Source organism: Pagrus major, chromosome 9 (genome assembly GCF_040436345.1).
Source record: "Pagrus major chromosome 9, Pma_NU_1.0".
Lineage (NCBI taxonomy): Eukaryota > Metazoa > Chordata > Actinopteri > Spariformes > Sparidae > Pagrus > Pagrus major.
Genome location: NC_133223.1, coordinates 11,525,112 through 11,547,769, shown reverse-complemented (window position 1 = coordinate 11,547,769; position 22,658 = coordinate 11,525,112). Strand labels below are relative to the sequence as shown.

The 22,658-nt window shown below is 41.2% G+C and overlaps 1 protein-coding gene and 1 long non-coding RNA gene across 7 annotated transcripts; one reads left to right on the top strand and one right to left on the bottom strand.

Annotated features, from left to right (window-relative positions):
• On the bottom strand, positions 1–12,658 carry tmtc4 (transmembrane O-mannosyltransferase targeting cadherins 4). Of its 2 annotated transcripts, XM_073474176.1 has the most exons (19): positions 12,444–12,658; positions 12,227–12,352; positions 11,885–12,088; positions 11,580–11,695; positions 10,364–10,580; positions 8,045–8,132; positions 7,747–7,847; positions 6,439–6,531; positions 6,108–6,269; positions 5,640–5,842; positions 4,011–4,185; positions 3,488–3,619; positions 3,271–3,350; positions 3,064–3,171; positions 2,792–2,933; positions 2,061–2,175; positions 650–762; positions 470–539; positions 1–267 (listed from the first exon to the last, which is right to left on the bottom strand). In XM_073474176.1, exons 3-19 carry the CDS (start codon positions 12,044–12,046, stop codon positions 119–121), a joined length of 2,226 nt encoding a protein of 741 aa, XP_073330277.1. In that variant the 5' UTR covers positions 12,047–12,088; positions 12,227–12,352; positions 12,444–12,658; the 3' UTR covers positions 1–118. The 2 variants fall into 2 exon arrangements, with proteins under 2 accessions (XP_073330277.1, XP_073330278.1); XM_073474177.1 differs by having other exon boundaries at positions 11,885–12,109; positions 12,227–12,621.
• On the top strand, positions 3,569–21,116 carry LOC141002784 (uncharacterized). 5 transcript variants are annotated; one of them, XR_012179651.1, is made up of 8 exons: positions 3,580–3,657; positions 3,774–3,851; positions 7,492–7,550; positions 7,775–7,900; positions 8,037–8,167; positions 13,437–13,496; positions 13,644–16,826; positions 17,105–21,116. It is a non-coding gene; the product is annotated as an uncharacterized lncRNA (long non-coding RNA). The 5 variants fall into 5 exon arrangements; XR_012179655.1 differs by having other exon boundaries at positions 3,577–3,851; positions 16,746–16,826; XR_012179652.1 differs by having other exon boundaries at positions 3,578–3,851; positions 16,673–16,826.
• Positions 21,117–22,658: the final 1,542 nt, after the last annotated feature.

The following is a 22,658-nucleotide window of genomic DNA, read 5'->3' as shown; positions in this document are numbered from 1 at the left end:
CACAGATCATGGTCTTTATTTCCAAATGGTACAAAGCCAGAATTAGTGAGATAAAATAATACAAGTGGAACAATGGAAAAATTTGTTTTACAGCAGGCAGGGGTCCCTGTAGGCTCCCTCAGGGCGTGTGGCGTTTAAGCTGGTCCAGTTTGCGTCGCAGCATGTTATAGTTGTCTCTGGTCCCAGGAGCCTCGGGGTCCAACTTTAGAGACAGCTCATAGTGTTTCTTTGCCAGCTCCAGCTTTCCCCAGCGATGATACAGCACAGCTGAGGAAAAAACACAAACACTGTTCAAGCTGAGAAGCAGCGGTCATCCTAATTCTATTCATTTAGTGCATTCAATTCAGGTCCTGTAAGCTTCTATATTATGCTGTGATATTGTTTCTGCTAGCATGCACAATTATTCTTTTAGCTTCTGAGTGCCAGGAATCTCTCGTCATGTGACATGTCCAAAGTTGCAGTAGCTTACCTAAATTGCCATGGCAACTAGCAGCATCTGGCTTGATCCGAAGAGCTTGGAGGAAGAAACCCTCTGACTCCTGAGGACAAATTACAGATCAGGAGGACGATTAGAAATGTACTAATAAAATCATCAACATGCATGAAAAATAATATTGTGAGATGAAATGTTAATGCTGTGCACGCTGACCTTGTATTTCTGTAATTTTCCCAGGACGTTAGCCAATGAAAACATGATAGTGGGGTCGTTGGGGAGGAGCCTCAGGGCCTCTCTGCCGATCAGCTCTGCTTGAACCAAATTACCTCAAAGACAAAACAACAAGTACAAAAATGTCAGACATTCATTTTTCTTAGTGAGTTTTTTAGTACGTGACCACACATACATGCTCACATTTTTCTACTAGTCAACATAGTAGCCAACTGTGTATTAACATTCATATACAGTTAACAAATCTATAGATACAACTGTAGTTACTGCCGGTATGGAGATAATCTGACTGCTTTCTTTATTTGTCAGCAGTGTCTAGAGCGGAGTTTTTCCCCTCTCCACACATGGAGAAGCGGTTTAGTCTCCTAATTAAGGTTGAACACAAGGCCCACTGGGTTATTGATCTCTGTCACAGACCCATCTGATGTCTGGCCAGAAATGAAGAAAGAGTGAGACAGTCTGTGAGACAGACAGACAGACAGACAGACAGAGAGAGAGAGAGACAGCGACAGTCATGTCCTGAGTCATGGCCTGTGCCCTTCAGACACAGCTTGCCAACATGCGACTACATGTGTGACCGTGTCTGAGCGCATCTGCCTGAATCTACACTGATTCTGCCTTTTGTTTGTGTAACGATCAAAACAAAAGAAAGGGGGTGAACATCAAAGAGAGGAGAATATTCCCAATTCCTTGCTATTTGAAAATGACACCTATTGTTCTTCTTTTCTCTCTTTTTTTGTTTGCCGGGGTAGCTGGGGAGAGGGCTAGAATTATTTCTGTCAGATTTGGGGAACAAATGCGGTGGGGGAACTCTGAGGGGGCGCTGTTCTGGCTGTGCTTGCCCATGTTTGATCAGGAACATAGTGGGCCCTGATTGGACAGTTCCAGTGCCCTCCTGGGAGACTCCGCCCCCGCGGGAGCAGCTTCTGACAAAACGGCTCGAGCTTTTTGGAAATCAGAGCATTCTCCACACGGCAGGGAAGAGTGCCTTCAAAACTCACAACACAAAGCTTTAATACATAAATTTCAAGCATTACTGATTCCTGCTCTTCCGGTCTAATCTTGTTGGCCATTTAGATTTCCTGCCTTTCCAAAATAACAACGCTGTGTCTCTTGGCTGTTAATGCTGGAACAAGCTGCACCGAGCACACAGAGTTCTACACAGAGTAAAGTGACTAAAATTCACAAACGGAAAAAGCTAATTATTATTATTATTATTATTATTACTACTGTAATTAAACAAATTATAATATTCCTGATGCAACCAAACCTTTCCATCATGAATATAAAGTAATTGTTTTTTATTAAGCACTCGCACTTGGTTTTATGTACTCTATGTCCAGTATCTGTGTGTGTGTGTGTGTGTGTGTGTGTGTGTGTATTTTGTGGATACCAGTGTTGTCCAGCAGAATGACCATGTTGTTCCATGCCAGACTGTGGTCGGGTTTTAGCACAGTTGCGTTCCTCCACGCGTTCAGGGCATCCACGTGTCTGTTCTGGTCAGCATACTGTTAAGACAAGAGAGATATGGGGTTATAAAATCCTCCTTTCTTTATGCATGGCAAAAACCCACCAATATAAAGTTTTTCTCATTTTTAGTTCGGTTTCGATTTTAGGATCCATGTTGTGGATCGGGACACTGGCAAAAATGACTATAACCCTTATTTCTGTTTGTTTAAACTAGAGATGGCCACTGCTTTTACTGATAACTTATCGGGTACTCGTATCTTTTCTTTTTGTTATTTTTTAAAAGAAAAAACGAAACAAATTAAACCAACTTTACAGAATTTTAGAATTTGCATTGCTTCATTTTCTCATATACTGTATGTATTATTTACAAAATTGTTCAGTCACTATGAGAATATTGTATAGAACAAATCAAATATAACAGACTATATTGTAATCTATTTGCATAATTTAATTAACTCCGTGTGGGCTCCGGGCTCAGTTTAGTTTCAGTTTATTCACCAAGAGTTAAATTAAAGATACAATCATATGACACAAAATGGAGATCTGTGAAAAGGGACAACCTGATAAGCTATGTTAAGCTTGAGAATTGGGGCCCAGACACATTTTTTTTTAAAACTGCACTTGCTGAATATTATTAACATGCTACAGTCTCACCAAGCGTCCCAAGTTATAGTAGCAGTCTGGGTATTTTTTCCGGAAGTGGATTGCATTCCAATAGCTGTGCTCTGCTTCCTCAAACTTCTGCAGGCTGTTCTGAACTATACCCAGATTCATCCAAGCTGCAGCGAAGTCAGGCCTGCAGAGATATAGTAAGAAAAGAAAAGAAAAAACAGAGCAATCACTTGGAAGATATTTGGTGTTAAAATTAGTGAAATAAGTGGTTGCCTGTCTAGTGAGTTGTGTGTTTTATGTGTGTGGTGACGTACTGAATAGAAACCGCTTTAGACAACAGCTGCTCCGCCTCTATCAGTTCATCCCTCTCCTTCAGGATATTCCCCAGGTTGTTCATGGCATGGACATAAGTAGGATGTAGCCTGGAAGCCCCAGAAAACTGCAGTTAATATGACTTCACTCCCATATACTGCCGTAAGCAAGCAACTGATTGGATTGCTAAGGCTTGTTAGGAGACAAACCTGACTGCCTCTCTGTAATATCCGATGGCGGCGGTGATGTTCCCTTTGTCAGCCAGGTTCTTACCTACATTATAATGGACCTGAGGAATCAGTCATTAGACATCAGAGCGTGACTTCAATCGCTTGGCTGCAATTTGTTTCAACATTTCGGACTCAACATTTTACTGACACATGCTGTAAAAAGAGGCAGGCAAACACACAAACCACAGATATTTACCTTGGCATTGAGTGGACAGACAGACAGGGCACTGGTGAAGAGACTTTGCTCCGACCGCCACTGGTGACTGCGGAGAGCACAGCGAGCTATATACACACACAGCAGCGCGAGCACAGACACACACAGCAGCTTCTGGAATGGGAAGGAAAAAAAGAAGAAAACCCTGTACTGTAAGCCATTATAACCCTTAAGCTTAAATATAAATCATGTGTGACTCAGAGTTAATACCCTGCAAATGTATCTATGCAACACATGGACACCACCTGCTGTTATCATCCCTTTACAGGTGAGTCATTAGTCATTTCTCCTGTCTGACCCTGCTCTGCATCACTGAGTAACGGAATCATCAAAGCTGCATAAACAGGTGCTTAAATAAAAGAGTTTAAAACCAGGACAGTGTGACCTGGTGGCTTATAGAAAAGGAAAGGTCACTGGGGTTGAATCTTCACTGGAAACTGAAGGTTCAACAGTATGTGGTATCCTTTTCTCTAGTGTGATTCCTTTAGTTATGATTCAGCCCTACCCTGTACTTGGACCAGCGGCAGCAGCAGTGTCCCAGGGAGTAGGCAAGCAGCAGGCAGTAGCCAGCCGAAGACAGGTAGAGCACCCTCTCAGCAATGACAAAGCCCACCCTGAAAAAAATGTTACAAGCCGGCAGAAAAGGGACCACCAGCAGCACCAGACCCAAGGTCAGTGTCCTGGCAGGGAGAGAGACAGAGGTCACACAGTGAGGATTATATACATGTGCCGATCCATCCAATGCTGCTGGCTGACAGTCGTCGACCACCGAGTTCTATAGCATTGTAACATTGTGATTTAACCCCCAAATCAAGCCCTGTGTGTTGCCTCAGAGTTGCCATAAGGCAGGAGTTGTTAGCATTTGTGACATGTGGGAGAGAAAAAAAACCTTTGTTGTTGGGTCAATGCACTACATTACTTTAGTGGCAGGGGTGGCAGGGTTTTATCTATCCGTTTTGTTTGCAGGCTGCTGTTGGTGTGTTTCTTTCAACAGCGCTGCTGTTATTTGCACAATTGTTTTTTTCCTAAGCTGAAGTTCCTAGCTAGCTAACTTTGTTTCACTTCAGATGTTTTTTAAAGTGGAAACTCCCACTCAGTCAGCCGAATGAAAAATGTTATACTGTAAAGGCAGTGACGTAGGTAACAACGCTGATGCCGTCCTCTCCCTTCCCTCAACCCACATACACAGGTTTGTTGACAGTGAAAGGATAAAGAGTGACTTGGGAGACTTGAGCTTGGAGATAGACGATGATGCTGTATTATTATTATTATCAAAACTTAATTTAGAGGCACAGAATGCAGGACTTGTTGTTTGCTGTTTGTAAAAACACTATTAGGAGTTGGCACCTACTCCGGAGCTCAATGAGGGAGACAGAGAGAGACAGAGCAGAATTAGTAGAGAGAGAATGAAGAGAGGGAGCGGCACTAGCGCGAACAAAGCAGTGAATCTGAGACACTAAACATAATTTCCTGATTGCATTACAGCAGTTAGATTTTAAAGCAAAAAAACAATCCTGTGAAAAAAAGCATTTTGACACTAGAACATACATACGTTGACCAAAATTTGAATGTTTGGATTTGAATACATAAGGAGCACTACTGGTAAGTTTCAGAATAATATAAAACCTCAAACCTCCTTTCACTGGTGACAGGAGTTTTCTCTGCTGGGTGAGACAGTTTGAGTTTGCCATCAGAGCAACGGTGGAAAACGGCAGTGACTACAGCAGTGAGTGTGAGGATTCTCCTTGGTTACATGAGCAAGTTCGCTTTTCTGACAAGGGACAACCTTCCTCATATAGTCAAAAACAGAACCTCAACAACAACTCCTGCATTATGGCAACTCTGATGGGCCACACTCAAAAACTGCAGCCTAACAATGTATGGTGAAGAAATTTAAGCTGTGGGCTCAATAAACCACTACAAAAACCATCCTAAACACTGGAAACTTTCCCTGTGAACCACACACAGGCCAACTCGAAACCAACAGAGAATTTTAAATCTCAATCGAGACATGGTGCTCTGGTCACACTGCGGTGGATATGATACAATTTCCATAACCAAGTCCAAGTCTAGAGAGGCCAACATGTGCTTCGTCTCATCTACAGCGAGTAGTGAGATGGCTGTGCTCGCTTACCTCCTTCTCTGGCTGTCCTGCGAGCATAAGGCTTGGCTTATCAAGCCTATCATGATGCACCAGAGCAGCAACAGCCACACCATCCTCCAATCAGTGGCTGACTTAATGAGAGGCACACAGCCCATGGACCAATCAAAACACAGCCACCAGGGACACAGCAGCAGCCAGGCATTCAGAGAGTAGTAGTAATTATAGTTCACTATCTGCCAATCAAAGAGGAACAGGGGGGGTGCAGAATGGGAGAGAGTTGGGAGAGATGAGGGAAGAAAAGCATTTCAAATTCAGAATCAAAATCAATTACTGTGTTTAAAATTGAAGATTACATGGTGAAGAAATATTAGATGTTTGCATTAATGCATAGATCCTAAGAAAAAATAGAGATTTTTCAAGATGCCATGGTAGCAAGCTTTAGTGTGATTAAAAGTTGCATCTCACATTAAATAACCCCCACAAAAAGATCTCACTCACTCGAAGAAATATATTTTCTTCGAAAGAGGCAGGGTTGTCTACATCAGTGAATGCTGGTGGTCCCGTTCCCATGATCCTCCAGCGTGCATACAGCATTGAAAGTCCTCCGAGACCCATGAGAGCCAATCGCGTAAGCAACCCCGGACGCAATATCTCACTTACCTGTCAGGAAAACATTTGTTAGTCACTTTCAAGCGTAAGCTCATGAGGGTAGCGAGCTAAAATTCATATTGCTTTATATAGAGGATGTATGTGATATGACATTAATCATACAAGGGAGTACATAATTTATGACAGAAAAGAGGGGGAGGGTATATAAACTGTAACTCACATCAAGTGGATTCTTCCTAAGGAGTAGCCTCTGGCTGAGTTCATACACATTAACATTACAGATCAGGAGGACATCAAAGGCGGCATTCACACCCTGAAGGAAAATACACGAAGAAGGGAGGAGAAATGGCATTTAAAATGTATATAGGTCAGCATCGAACTGTATCTTTAGCTCTTATCACACATACGAAGAAAACATGAGACTTTTAGGTTTTTCACATGAGCAAGAGGAGGAAAGATCACATCATTTGGTATGTCTTCATAAATTATTAATAATTGAGTATTTATCACACATCAATAGCTGCATTTACATGGACCCTAGTATTGAACTAATAATCTGAGTAACAACCCAATCAGAATAACAATAGGATATTATCACCTAATAACCATGTAAAGACTGAATCCAATTATCTGTCAGTCTGTCGCCTGTGGCCGATACAACTTCTTTTGTTGGAGATCTTGAAAGATTTAAGGATTGTTGAACGCCATGATAGCAGAAGGGCTTGAAACAACGAGTTGCGATTTTGAAAACATGAACGAAGCCAGAATCCACCGAAGCAGAAATGCAAATTTTGTTCCCAGGACGGAACATGGGTCCATCTTGACAACTGTATTAACTAGAGCCTGACCGATATATAGGTTAGCGGTTATTGGTGTATCGCAAATATATCGGTATCTGCGTGTATTTTGTCCAATATGCGCTAATATTGGGTTATTAAAATGATTAAAATCCCAGTGAAGTTTAATGTTTCGGTGAACCAATGTCATTTTGGACATCAATGTTTGTTGTTTCACAGTGAAACAACCTGCCTCAATTAAGTATATACTTTACGTAAGTATTTAATAACCACATTTGAGGGTTCATTGCAAAAATTGTGTGTTTATGTATATATTTTGTAATTTGAAAAATATTGGCTGATGTAATGGCCGGAATTTCTTCACCCTGTAATATCAGTATCGGCCTCAAAAATCCAGTGCTGGTCAGGCTACAGTATTAACAGGTTGAGTAAATGAATGAATGAATGCACTTAATTTTTCTTCTGTTATATTTCAGGCAAATGACGCTTCAGAGCAGGTGAAACCACTTTACACATGTCAGAAATGTTTTTTGAGGTTCGTGGCTTTGGTAATATGGTTTATCTCTAATCAGAATGTTTGGTCGGATTGAAGAAATAATGTCCATGTAACCACAGCTACTGTTGTGAGGTCTCCCTTAAAACACTGTTTTTATTGGATGTGATAAAATCATCAATTCACAACAAAATGGCTTCACAAAAAAAAGAAAAAAAAAAAGAGGAAGACTTTGTACCAAGACTGTGATGCCTTGTTCTTTACAGAGCATCGCTGCAGCACACAGCAAGAGGCTGACCACAACCCAGTGGACAGAAAACCTGTCATCTCTGTCACTCCCTAGGAACACAAAGCCAAAAGCAAGCCAGTTATAGACAGTTGAGGCTTAAAATGTAGGTGTTCAAACAGATGCATGTAAAAAGAAGCAGCTCAACCATGTTTGATGCTGGAACCTTTTTTATCAGCACATATAGACAATCCTGTACAGTACAGTACAACAGTGGACTTAAAGAGCAATGTTTGTTTTAGGTGCCTACCTCTGTTGAAAGCTTTGCAGTAGGTGAGGAAAGAAAGCTGGAAGAACAGCGCGCACAAAAGGTCTGCCCGACCCACTATTCCAGCCACCTTATGGAGATGGAGAGGAAAGAGGGAGAGAAACAGTAAGAGCAACAATTATTCATTAAGAAACATATATATTCTATCATAATTATATACATTCTGTAATTAATTATTGCACTTTGCATTAAACATTTCATATCACATTCTGTTTTGCATGGTGCATCTAGTTATGAAAGAAGGCTTATTAAAAGAAGGAGGAAAAATCTCTCATTACCCAGCACGGCCTGTTGGTGTTTGTATTTTATACAGTGTGTGGGTACATACTGTACGGTTGGCATCCTGGGGTTGCCTGCTTTGATACGTACAGCAGGCCTAAGCCAACAGTGTGCCTGCCTCCCACCCCCCAAGTCTTGCCCAGTCCTTGACCTGCATGATTAAAGAGAATTGAGAGGGGGAATCTCTGCCTTCCAGCCAGGCTTTATAGCAAACACACATATGCTGACGGGTCAATAAGCATCCCAACACAGCTAATAGTCTGGCCGTGCCACCACCCGCACCCTGGCCCAGCGTTCCCTGCTGATGTGGGGCTTTTGTTCTTGGCATGGAACCTCTGCATGTTTAGTATTAAAACCTCTGGACTGCTATGTCAAGATGACATGGTGAACTGCTGTATGGAATCCAAGTTGTTAAGAAAGTTTATTTACAGCCAAAAATAACTAGAACAAATGGTGTTTTTCCACCAGCACTTTGGCTGCGACAAGTCAAACTGAGCCGCGCCGGTTTGCTTTTCCATCACCAGTTTTACTGTGCTGAGTTGAGCCGTGTCATGCTCATGATGGACCTGCTCCAGAGTAGGGCCAAGCCGTGCCCGCCCAGCCTTCAAGCGGGCTGCGGTGACGTCTTGCGACTGTCACTAACCCCCAACCAGCACCTGTCTCTCCCTCAAACAAGTGTGTGTTGCAAATTGATACTAAAGTCATGTCTGTGCAGGAAACCTGAGAGAAAGACGTTTTTAAAAGTCAGTATGTTCAGCTCTCAGTACTTTTGTAGCTTCTAACTGAATCGCTTTAGTTTCTCTCATCCTGTTTGTACTTTCAAACATCTGCTGTGTTTGACTGTTTTGTTGTGTTCGCGTTCAGCTGTTTCGGGAGTCATCTTTAGGTCCTGCTGGTGAAAACACAACGTTTCCTCTCATGCTGCTTCATAATAAAAGCTTTTAAATGACTAAATAACAGGGGGCTTTTATTGTGAAGAAGTTATGAGGAATTAAACATGTGTGTAACCAAATTTGCAGAGCCACTTTGTTAGCAGTGATTCTTCGATAGTACTGCAGGGATCAGTCAATGGTTTTAGACATACTTTCAAGCAGGTAGCCCAGTTGTGGTGTAAATGCAAATCGCAAAGTCAAACAGAGTAAAGCCAGGCTGGCAGATGGAATGGAAAAACGGTAAACGTCCCAAGGGGCTGTACGGCCTACAACAGTGACTGTTCCTGACCCAGCCTATACTCAAATCAAAAACGGGAGCTAGCATAATTGGTGCATCAGGCTGTAGAAGGAAAAAAAGCAGATCTAAATGTGTAAATGTCTAACACTGTCATGACTTCCAACACTTCGAATTTTTATTGTATTTCAAATAAAAATCTTTTGCCACTGCAAAGTCTGAAAAAAGAGTAGAGGGAAAATCTATTGAGGGGCAGTTGTTCACCTTTGTTAAAGTCTCATATTAAAGAATGTAAGGTGTTATACTGTACTACGTGGAGAGAAAGGGTTTCAAAAGAACCCTTAGCCCATCCAAAAACATCCAAGATCAATTTTCCATGATACTCATCATTCCTCATGAAAAGAGGACATTTTTAAGCTAGGTCACACTCACTGCAGTCACACCAATTTTAGATTTGTCATTTTTTTCTATCCAAAGTTTGGTTTGGGGAGTGCTTTTAGACACTATTATGTAATTTTGTGAGTTGTCTCAATGAATTTGGAGCCAAATTGTGTCACCCACTCCCAAATCTGGTGTATTAGTGAATCAGCATGCACCGTGCACCCTTAATTATAGTTATTACATTGTTTAGCACTCCGAGGTTTACATCATAGGATGTGTATAGTATGTTCTGCTTTACTTTACTGACATTAGTGTATTTTCAGCATCTACTCTACTATTTACTAAAAATATAGCACATTGTGTTGCACTGCTTGTTTTATTTAATGCTTTTGTGAGAGCCATGCATCTAAGAATCATGATGTTCTTAATAGAAATTAAAAAAAGTGAACTCTTTTGAACCTGAATTCTACTTACACTTTCTGTGTGAATTGGATGGGCGGCGAAGAAGAGGGCAGCAAGCAGGGAGGTCTTGGGAGCGTGGTTCAGCATCCTGCCCTCCTCATCATGGGCAAGTCCCCCAATCAGAATAGCAAACACATCAATCATAAGGGCAGATATGACAGAATGGAGAATGATGTTCAGCACGTGGAAGCCAACAGGGTGCAGGCCTCCCGCCAAGAGGTAGTTCAGCCTGCGACAGGAAGAGAGAAAATACCTAATAATTACATGTTACATAGGACAGAAACAGTTAGGATGGCAACACCAGTGACTGGCCTTTTTGCTTAAAGTGGCAGCAGATAGGACAGTGGTCTCAACTGTGCTTAGATGAAGCCTGCACCTTGTTAAAACTGCATCAAACTCCAGCCTGGAGTGAATGAGAGGGAGAACTTAGTAGTAGTTGTAGTAGTAGAACTTTACTTGTCTGAGATCAGCCCAGTGTTTAAAAGACAGCATTTCCTTATGGTCTCATAGGAAGGCTACAACCAAGTCTTGTCATCATGGCACGGTTGCAAGAAGCTACCCAAAGCGGCAAGTCACTTGCAAGACAGCTGGATTCGTGAGATCACATGACCATGTGATCTTGCATATTCATCTTGCCGGGCTTCAAGCTATGTGCTTTTGTCCAAACCACTGGGGTTTTACTAATTAGCATCCTATGAGGAACTGGCAACTGGAGATGGCAGCTATGAGCCTGGTCTAGGTGTGATGACCAGTGAGAGAAGTGAAAACAACAGTGGCGGCTCCTCAAGAGGTTAGTGTAGCTGCAAAAGCATCAGTTAGTAAAAATGGCAAAGAATGGCACTGAAGGCCTTTCTTGATGGAAAGGATGTCTGAACTAACTTCGTTACGAGTTTGATTTGGCGTGGCACCCTCATACTAATAGACAAGCACTCAAAATGATTCACGTAAACATCATGCTTATTTGGAAACCAGTAGGAGGCTCACACAGCTTTCCTTTTTTATGGGAAATACACAAGGCTTAAATAAACTTGAACCTTCTGTTTATGTACCATGCACCCTGCACAGCATACAATATAAAGGTTAAAGTGCTGACAGGAACTACAGTATGTTGTGGTATGATGTGAAATAATGTAAACAGACTGACGGCCAGCCATTGAGAAACAAGTATGTTTTGTGAGCTTGGTATAATATCAGTGTGTGAGTTGACACAGTGGACATGTGGCCTTACCTAAATGTAAGGACAGTGAGAGGTCGGTAGGATTTGTGGCTAGAGTTGCTACTCAGGTTGCTTCCCCAGAAGTCATTGCTCCACATGTTGTTCAGGGGTGTTGTTGGTCTCAAGTCCTGAAACAGAAACATTAAATTAGACTGATGTTAGTGCCACTAACTTGTGCAGGACGTCACTGTAAATAGTGAAGAGGCAATGTAAAAAATAAAATAAAAAAGAAGACTTTTTTTGCAATACAAAGGGTAAAGCAATGGTTTTACAAATATGAATGTGTGTGTATCATACTACAGGGAAGAGAAAAATACCTTGTTGTTGACAATTGCCTCGGAATCATCGAACACAAACTCCCCGTCATAACTGTTGATGAAGCACAGGAGTGCCACCAGGGCAACAGTGACCTTGGCCTGGACTGGAGCAAGCTTAGGAAGGGGTATTTGGTGATCCCAGTAAACTTCAGATAATGCCATGATGCACCGGGTCTTTGGTCACTCTGCATCATCATCTAATCTCTGAGGGGAAGAGGAGGATGACTGCAGATACACAACGTCATAATGTGACCAGCTGCTACAAATGCTATCCAGATCATAGATTGCACATACTGAGGCTCAATAAGGAAGTGAATCTTGATACACTGGGTGGCTTCATACCTTATCTTTTATGAGGCATGTTGTGAGAGGTCACCCTGTCATCTGCAACTCCCATGTTAGCTTCTATGCTCGATTGCTAAATAGCAAACGTAAACCTTAGCTCGCCCTAGGAGCCAACAATCGTACCTGCGCACAAATATGGTGATTATCTTTGCACTTTATGACAGAGAGGTGAAACAATTACGCCGTGTCGGTGTAACGTGAAGGGTAACGTTACCTTGGAAGTTAGCCGGCTAGTAACGCGTAACTTTAGCATGTCTTGTTAGCGGGTGATATTCGCATTCCTACAGCATTAACATTGGCAGACGCACGGTAGTAGCTATCCCTATAGGAGCCGCTACCTATTTTAAATACTTTGCGGAAAACTGTGAAGACTTTCAGGTACATAAAGACAGACAGGCAGCGTGCAGTTGGACCACTCGCGGCTGTAAACAAATATACACGCTCAGGCTCCAACACTTCCGGTACAGCGTCACTGTCACGTGGTCGATTTCGGCCAATAGTTGCAACAGTGTACAGTGAAAGCGGTACAGTGGAGTTAATGTTAAGTGGGGAACAGTGTGGTTTATTTCATTATTATTTGATTATGCTTTTACAGATTAAACAGAGAAACACGTGTGACGCAGTTTAGTCTCTCAGAGAACTTTATTACTCTTACAGTTAATGACAACAACAAAAAATATGCCTGACTGTATTTATCTGAGGTAAAAACACAACTGTCCTTCAACCCATTCCCTCACTTCTCCCAGGGAGATCTGAAGATTATAAAACTCATTCTGGACACTGGGTTTAGTAACAGGTTTCCTACAGTGAATGAATGCATAGCTCAGAGAGTCTGGTCTGACACTGCTCCCCTCTAGGGATAAAATGAACTGACTTTGAAACTCTGTGGCTGTACTGTTTCAGAGACATTTTTGCTGATCTTGCTTTTTATTGATATTTTAGGCTGCCCTGGTGTTTAAATGCATCTTGTGTCTGGCTTATTCATTTTGCATTTTCTCTACTGTGTTTTCCTTCTTTCCTATTTCTTTTTTTATAGAGGTTCAATAGTGTAGTTTCAAAATGTAACAGTTTGCTTCAACATTGATTTCTTCCTCCACCTCTTTTCTATCTCCCTTCCTCTCCATTTATCTACCTACTGCTGGCTCTGCCTCTGACATAATGTTCTCATCCTGTCATTGATTGTCCGTTCTTGTTTCCCCTTTGGCAGAACTGCTGATGCATCAGATCAGAGATCGGTCTGAGAGACTGTAAATCAGGCTTGCCTACAGTATGTGAACACACACACACACACACACACACACACACACACACACACACACACACACACACACACACACACACACAGACATACACTTAAGACCAAGTTAAAGTATGATCTGTTTGTATCTCTTTCTTTATTCTTTTACCTTTACAGGTGTGATGGATCAAAGTGGTTGATTGCTGAGTCTCATTCCACACATTGGGTTGGTAGCTCGGGCCGACCACCAACCCAAAGTGTCTGTGTTTAACAACCTGGGAATAGCTTGACCAGTGTTTGTCTAAAATTGTGTTAATGCATGTTTCTACTTTATATCAGATCATCCTGAAAGGTGAACATGATATGTAACTGCTGCATGGCATGTAACTCTCAGACAAAGTGTAACGCATGTAATTTGTTTCACATTCAGGTTTTTAATATAGTCGACCTGAAGATGTTCAGCATGGTGTCATTTCCAAGTTGTGAAATTCTGATGATACTTTCATTCTTTATCTTTACATTCTTATACAATATGACATCAAGAATATTTAAAAAGAAAAAAAAACATACAGATTTACCTTACTAATGATATACATAGACATATTCCGATAAATTTGTGCAATGGTGTGACTCCATTATTATGGCAAAGGTGTAAGTCAAGGCTCAGTGTAAGCATGAGGGACACCACTGTTGTAAACGGGCAGCAGCTGCTGATACCCTTTTGGTCACAGGCAATTACATTTTAGCTCTTGGGTTGGCTTTTTGAATTATGAAATTATTAGAAGAACGGAGTATGATAATATGATATCTATTTCACAAAGTGGGCAGATCAGAGAGATCATTTGCAGCTCAATCACAATTTCAGAATGATCTCTTGATGTAAATAGTTAACTGATGAGCAAGCTGTTCTTTTATTTCAGCAAATGTGTATCCTGTGTTCATTCGGCATCTTTTATCCTGAGTGTTTCTGTCTGGTGTGGTGGTGTGTTGTCTTTGTCAGTGCATGAAACAACAGCATGGTGCATATACTGTATTGCTCTGTGACCGTGTGGCTGTCGTGTCAAACACTGGTAATCTGTTGTATGTCATAAGATATATTAGTAGAAAGAAGTGCTAATAGAAAGATGAGTGTCTGTAAGAATTAGAGGTGCTGAGGTTGTGGTGAGGCCCATGGCAGGCTTTGGGATTTTGTGCTCCACTTCACCTGTCATTGCTTAGGGAAGACGAGGAATCTCCCTAATGGCCAGAGCCAGGGGCCCAGGGCGACGAGAGGGGGGAAAGATTGTCAAGGGCACATTCTCAGACCTTTAAAATGGGTCTCAGGGTCGGTTAGAGAAGCAGACACTTATTCAGCAAGAAAGCACACATAATTAAGGCCATGCTGCAAAACATCACCCTTGGTATCTTCACAGTCAAATGCGATTTTTATCGGTGCTGGCTTCAAGGTTTGAAGAATACAGCTGGCTTGGTGCGGTTGGTTCTCCTAAAAAAGTTCAAATTGGTTCAGAGCGCTCGCATAATTGTTTATTTACTCGGTTGTTACATCTGGCCTTGATATTACACACTTTCAACAGACTTTTTCCTGTCTCACCAGGAACGTGGATACTTCAGCAGAAGCATTTAGTACCCTCAAAATTCCCTAATTACCACCCCATGCAAAATGCATGAAGTATGGATTTCATCTCCGGGTTCTTCACCCATGTCAGTCAGTTGGAATTCATGTTATTAGCATCACTTCCAGTGGGCTGGCGAGGGCGGGGTGGAGGAGATAATGAGGGAGGATGTCCCAGTACCACCAGTAGAAGATCTAGTGGCCCAAATGCAGGGAGACAGGGGCTGCCAGTGGAGACCCTGTCAGGAAGGGGTCCACTGTTTTTTGTGATCACGTAGAAGGTGACAGACATTGATTGTGTGCAGTCTGACATAGAATCACAGCAGAAAGGAAAGGTCAGGGTCAAATGGCGTGAAGGGGAAGAAATGGCGAAGCATCACGCAATGCCCCGAGATGAACGATGCAGCCTGCATGTGTTTTTCATCATTAGCTGTTAATCTTTGTTGGCACAGTTTTCTTTTCTCTGATCACAGTGGGTGAAATACAATGATATTCTCCAAAGCCTTGTTTATTATAAAGAACATGTTTACTAATGACGGGCAAAGTTTATATTTGTAAAACATGCTCGCTGGTGAAATATTTTACATTTTTTAAGATTACTTACATGGCAAAAAATAGATGTACTAGAACCACTTTTTCACCCGGGAAATTAAAAATCTCTTGGGCTAATGTGTGTTTATGCTCTTCAGATCTCAAACATCAAATGCATATTTGTTTTAGCCCACATAAAGGAATTGTTTTGCATTATTTATTCTGCCTTGTAGTTAAGTAGAGTCAAACTTAAAGTAGCAGGAGACAGTGTATGTAATGACACGAGAACAGCATGGCGACGGGCAAAACAGGAAGTGGAGTGAAAAACTTTTAATATTAGTTTGTATACATGAAAATCTCACTTTCTTGGTATAATATTGAGGTACGTACGGATGTTGGCGAGTACAATATCCAGTGTGTGAAGAATATGGCATAAAAGTCCATCCCAATGGAGGTCAGCTCTGGAATAACATTCAAAAGGCTGATAACAATGCTATTCTGATGGTTTATGAGGTTAGGACAGTCATTTCAGTCATAACGTTTTCATTTACATTAAATAATCATTTCAGATCAGCTGCAGACGTTTTTGAGCTTGCAACAAATGAAGAACCTTCATTTTGATGCAGCCTGGTTAACACATGAGAGAAGGGCAGGAAATAACCTGGTCAAAAAGACCCTGTGAATGGTAAATTTCAGGTCTGAAGGTGATTGATGTAATGGTTGACAACAAATCGATTAACCGTTGCAGCTCTAATGATATTACCAGGTTTGTTGTATTGGAACATGGTTGTGCTGCTCGTGCCCTGCAGCACACACACTCTGCCATGGGCACTTTTTCTGACAACCTAGACTTGTGCGGTCTGCCTGGTGACCTGGTGCTCTGCCATCATGTGCATTGCTCTGATGGCAAACCCCAACATCCTGGGCCCGACCTTAAATACAGAGAACGAAGGCAGCCAAGTCCTTCCTTTGGGGGTGATGATGGTGGTTCATATTTTTAATGGGCATGAGCCTGTTACAACCCAGTTAGGAAAGTAAAAACAATTTCTTCTTCTGCCTGCAGAAACCTTAGATGTTTCTTTTTACTAGAAACAAGAACCATTCCTTTTCTGACTATCTACATCCTCCCATTAAAGTCACTGGACTCCAAAGTGTTCTTGGAAAACATTCCTATTTTTGTCTGGGTGACAGAGGTGGAACAGACATCTACTACAAAGGTGAGTGAGATATAATTGACTGTAAACCAGGTACTGAGTCATCGCTTGTCACTCGCCCCGTCTGAACCTCTTTAAAAGGCGCTCTTCACTCATTATTTTGATAAAGCTGTAAGCCTCACCTTTTCTGATCAAAAGTTTCTTAATATCACAATCCCCAAACTTATCCTTAAAGACAGTATTGTATCGCTATTCCTGTTTCATCGTCTCTAAAGTTCTTGTAAGCGACTATTGATGCGGTGGAGCTGAACCGTCTCCTTTTGAAAATGTTCACCTCAAAGGTGCTGAATCCAAATCTCTACACGATTGAGCTGAGCCACGGGGACTTCACGTGGAAAATCAAACGCCGTTTCAAGCACTTCCAAGCTCTTCATCAGGAGCTGCTGATGTTCAAGGCTCCTCTAAAGCTCCCCCTGCCAACCTGCATGTAAGAACTGCTAATTTGCTCACCTTTTGTCACTCACTTAGATATGCAGTGCACAAAACCCACTCACACACACACGCACACATGCACACAAGACACAGATACGTGCACAAAACTGACTTTAAGCTAGAAACCTATTTATACCTGTCCTTCCTCTCTTATATCCCTGAGTGTTCATTTCTCAGCTGAGGGTACTCAGTTTCTCCTCAGCTCACTCTCATTTCCTTCTGTTCAGCAGCTTGGAAAAATGCAGCATGTTCTCGCAGACAGTGAAAATTCATTTATATAACAAGCCCACCGAAGGATTTCAAAGCACAACTTCCAGCCAAATCAAAGCTTACAGAGTGTGGTTGAGCATATTTTGGGATTTGAACAGAGTGATGGTCATACTATATTTCAACAAATCTGTTGCCACTGTGTTTCAAAGGTGCGGTTTGTAAGTTGATTTTTGAGTGTCATGTGTTGTGAGACTCAAACATATCTTGTAATGTGAGGGGTTTACAGATGCAGTCTTTGTCAAATGTTTGATATTTACAATTTCAAATCTGGATGATTACATCGGTACTGTCCGAGCTGGATCACAGCAACCAATGAGAGAGGCATCCCGGAGCAGCTGAAGGTGCTGCCAAGCAACAGTAAACATTCTGGCCCTTGAGGCTAACGTTAGCTAGCATACTACTGTTGACAGAAACTTAAAATCTCGCCTCCAGTTCTTGCTGAAAAATAAAAAAACAGTGTTCCAGACTTGCTTAACCACCTACTTAAATTTTTTTCTCACTGCAACGTGCACTTTTGTGGGTCCTCAGCAACAAACCTGCCAAGTGTGATGTAGATCAGATGAACGGTTCTCAAGCTATGTGGATGACATACAGACAGACAGACAGAAATTCCTTGTTTTATAGTTAGATGCTGTTTAGATGTTCTTTTTTTCTAGTTCAAGAAGGTGAAAGTGTGCATGTTGAACCTCCAGAAAGGAAAAGGAGAGAGAGTTTGCGCATCGAATACTGCAAGCTCTTCAAAGTTTGATGCAAAGTCATTATGAGGACAGCATGATGATTAGGTAGAAAACTGAGAGCTGTCTTCAAACATTATCTTTAATGCTTCTGAATAATTAATGAACATAATAGTATCACAACCCTGATTACAATATACAATCGTAATAATAATATTAGTGCTGTAATTCCGGTCCTGTAGGGGAAGAGTCATTAGTCTATGTATGCACTCTCCAGCTGAGTAAAAAACAGCTGGAACCAGTCTGACAGATGCAGCTGGAGGACAACCTGAGAAACATCCACAAAGGCACAAGTACAGGATCCATCCAGCGACCGAAAGTGTGGCTACTCACAGTCAAAGCCTTGTCTTGTAAAAAGAATGACATCAATACAGTCAACTCGATTGAAGGTGAGCCATCTACACTTTAATTAGGTGTGAGAACTAACAGTAATTTCATCCTTGTCATAGCTCTTTGCCTGTGCGAGGAGAGTCCCTTCACAGAGGATGGTGATGGAGAATAGCTTGCATTAATGAGGGGAAGCACAGCAGGCAGGAGCAAAGAAAGTATCACTTAAAGAGCTAAGATGGCCGCTAATATCCATTGCCCGCAGAAAAAAGCGATGAGATGACACATTATAATAATGATGCATGAGTGCAAAGTAAGCATCTTAGAGTAAAACAAAGTAAATTTGCTCTTAAAGAATATATGCGAGAAACTGGGAGTGAAGTATTGTTTTCTGCTGAAAAGTTGTTGCCAGCGTGTCACAGAAAACTTAATTCCTTTCACAGACTGGAAAAGCTGTTCATTGAGATGCCGTTTATTCTAAACTGTTTAATTTCAGCAAGAAAATGTCATATATGTGGATGTCTTATCGTATTACTTTTTAGGCTTACTATGCCACTGAGAAGTTTTTGTGTACATGTGTGTGTTTGGTTATGAAGTCTATCTTGATATTCTTAATCCTGAAGCAAAGGGGAAAACATACAATCTCAGTGTATTATGCATGTGGCTCTGATGGTGTGTGTTACTTCTGGTCTAAAAGATGAGAGAAGGGATGATTGCACGCTATTCTATGTTTACATTAGCCCGCTAAATCTGCATAAAAGCCATATCTCATGCAGCCCCCATAGTCATCATTACCTCTGTCATTCCTTACATCTGAATCTGAAACGGTTTCAGCTGCTACACACTGACTTCAACCATTGTGTGAGTGTGGTTCTGTGCACTTTGTAGATGGCTGATGGTGGAGGATTCTTTTGTTCTCTACATGAGGCCGAAGGACAACCAGGTGGGAATGGTGATCCTCTATGATAAGGGCTTTCACATCAAGATGAGCACCCAGGAGACCGCCGTCCATCACGGAGTCACCATCGAGAACCTCTGCAGGCAGGCATCTGTTCTTATCATATTTACATTTTGCTGTGATGGCATAGCCTCACAGTGCTGACTGTGCTGACTGCATCCCTACAAAGATTACTTGTGAGGTGTGTTCCATATCTCTGTATGCATGCCACAAATGTCAGAACCATATTGTTTGGGGACAAAGCATGCTGTCTCCATCAGGCTCTACAAACAGAGATGTGCGGGACTGTAGTCCAGGTGTATGCACGAGCACTGAAAGTAAAGCATGCACGGCTGTTCCTTTGTCTTCTCGAAGGACACTACCGCCATAGTGTTTCACTTTTTGGCTGCCGACTGATGGGGCCATTTAACTCATTGTGTCAATTATTCAACTATTCACCCATTCATTCCTAAAGATATAGAAAATACTTTGACCATTAGAGACCCACCACGGAAGCACACAATAATACATTTTAATTAAATTTTACAGAATTTGGCACCTTTTCTTGATCATTTCTACCATATCACATCTCATAGGTAGAATTAGAAACGGTCCCTTCGACCTAATAAGGATGAAAAGGAAAGGAATTAAGGAACAGTGGTCTTTTGTACTCATTTATGGAGGGATATATTTGTCATCAGTACTAACTGATCTCGAATATTGCCACTTAAGTTACATTTTCCAAATGTGAAATCTTTTTTTAAACATGCACTTGGTATATGAAAGACGATGGACAACGACAAACTGTGGAAATTCAAAATGATGTGGTATTGTCTTTGTCCAATGTATACTATACATGAATGTGTACAACAATCTTTCTCTCCTTGTTTTTTTTTTTTTTCCTTTTCCTTGTCTGGTATTATTTTGAGCTGTTTTATGTACTGTACATTTTGTGTCCATGTGTGGATGTGGATGCTTGTTGGGGTTGTACTTTGTCAATTTATTTGTTGAAAAACACAATAAAAACAGATCACAAAAATATAGCAAACAAAATTGCCTAGACTGCATTAGAACTGTAGCCTAAATGCTGTCTGATATGAGACACTATGAAACCTTTTTTTTTTGTACAGAACATAATGCAGAAAAAGATGCTCGGGGTAACCTATAACAATTAAATTTGCAGTGAGGTTTACGATTTCCGTGCACAGCATCATTTTAAAGTTTTTTATAAAACTGTAAAATATATTGTCTGCATTACATATCTTTGTCACAAGTGTTTTATAACCATTTGATGGATCATTACAAACACTGTTTATGGATCGGCTGATTTATGGATATTGGACTTGTTTTACTCCCCAATATCAGTATTAGCATTGGCCCCAAAAATTAAAGCACTGGTTGGACTCTAATAAGAACATGTCAGGTAATGGCAGAGTAACATTACAATCACAGCATGGCTGGATAAAGTTGTAGGACATTAAGCTACTTGATTAAAACTGATTTAATTTTTTCATGGTGGAAAATACTACTGTTAAATTGTGTCCTAACAGAGAGTAATTGTGAATAAAACATTTATGAATTTGAATGAAATAATTCATTTTCTTCTTTCGTTCTTCTGATATGCAACAACACTGATGACAGCCGCATTTCTGGCATTTTCTTTTTTGGTCTCCATCAACTCCCAAGAAAAAAATACTAGCTTGTCACTAACTTTGTCCATCAGACATTTGAATCAGGCCTGGTTAGTGGGTTTCTCACCTGCTTTTTGGATAAGAAAAAGCTGGTGCTGAAAACAGGACTGCTGACAGCGATTAGTCTGAACCATTTGCCAAATAATATATAAAATCTGATAAATAAGACTTGAGGATGCAGTAGACCTGCAAAGTAGGAGAATAAGTCTCACACTGCAAGTAACCGCTACATTTCATAGATGTAGTTAGAAGAGTGCAGCTGAGTGCAGATCTCTGCTAGGCTTACAACCAAGATGGCAGCAAATATAACTAAAACAGGGATTTATTTATCTCATATCAAACCTACCTTTACTGGATCATAACATATCATGTATGGAATTAATCTGCAGATGTTCAGGTTCAAGCTGAGACCAAACTCTCCGTGAATATCAGTTTTTGAGCCATGACAAAGGCCAACATGAATCCTGAAACAGACTCGGTAAGCCTTGTTTTTAGCTGAAAATGTCTCTGCTGCTACATTGTTCCTAGAAAAAAAAAACAATATTATATCATATCAGTATCGGTACCAGCTCAGCTACTGTACATCAAAATGTTTTAAGCATACTTAGCCTTATGTCACCACAACATTAACATCCTAATAATCAAAAAACTAGAATTACAGCCTCCTGGTTGTGTGCCTCCACGCGCCAGTCAAGTTTCAGTTTACATTCATGCATGTCCATACTCATATAGCCTATGCAGTGAAGACTTTGAAGGAATTTAATATCCAGTGAGAGACATGCTGTCCTCATTCAACAACTCAATATCAATACTGCTGTATGGCTATTACAGGTGTGTTTCACTGAGACAAACAAAACACAGTTCAGTTGCTTGTATGTGTTCACATACTTAGCCAATTAAGCTGATTCCGATGTGAAGACTGTGGATGCTTCACATACATCTTCAACCTGGCAGCACCAGAAGTTCAGTACAATCACAGCTTCAAGGTAAGAACCCAAGATTAGTGTCACCAGTTCAGTATCCAACCAAGTGTGGAATAGGGTCACAGTCTTCCCCCTTCTTTTGGATTAAACATAAAATCACTCCATCATTTTATTCTATAAGACATTTGTGTGAAATGTTGTCATAACTAGCATACTAATTCTCGAGTTATGGCCAAAAATGTGTTTTGTGAGGTCACAGTGACTTTGATCTTTGACCACCAACATCTACTCAGTTCATTCTTGAGTTCAAGCGGCCAAATTTAATGAAATTCCCTCAAGGTGTTCCTGAAATACTTGATAATAACTAAACCCCAGACATTCAAAAACTGCCACATTTCTTTAACACCTGCAGTCATCAACACTCCTCTCTCGACTCAGACGGAGATAAGTCCTGTCAAATTCCATCAACTTTATCCAGCGCCTCCACAGGTGTCTGTGGCCCTGCCTCCCAGAGTGACGGA

Coding starts and splice junctions, on each gene's coding strand:
- tmtc4 (XM_073474176.1), bottom strand. CDS start 12,046: ATGGCATTATCTGAAGTTTACTGGGATCACCAAATACCCCTTCCTAAG. Junction 8,133..10,363: donor ATCCAATTCACACAGAAAGT/GTAAGTAGAATT, acceptor CATCTCCATAAG/GTGGCTGGAATAGTGGGTCG. Junction 2,176..2,791: donor ACTATAACTTGGGACGCTTG/GTGAGACTGTAG, acceptor TTGTCTTAACAG/TATGCTGACCAGAACAGACA.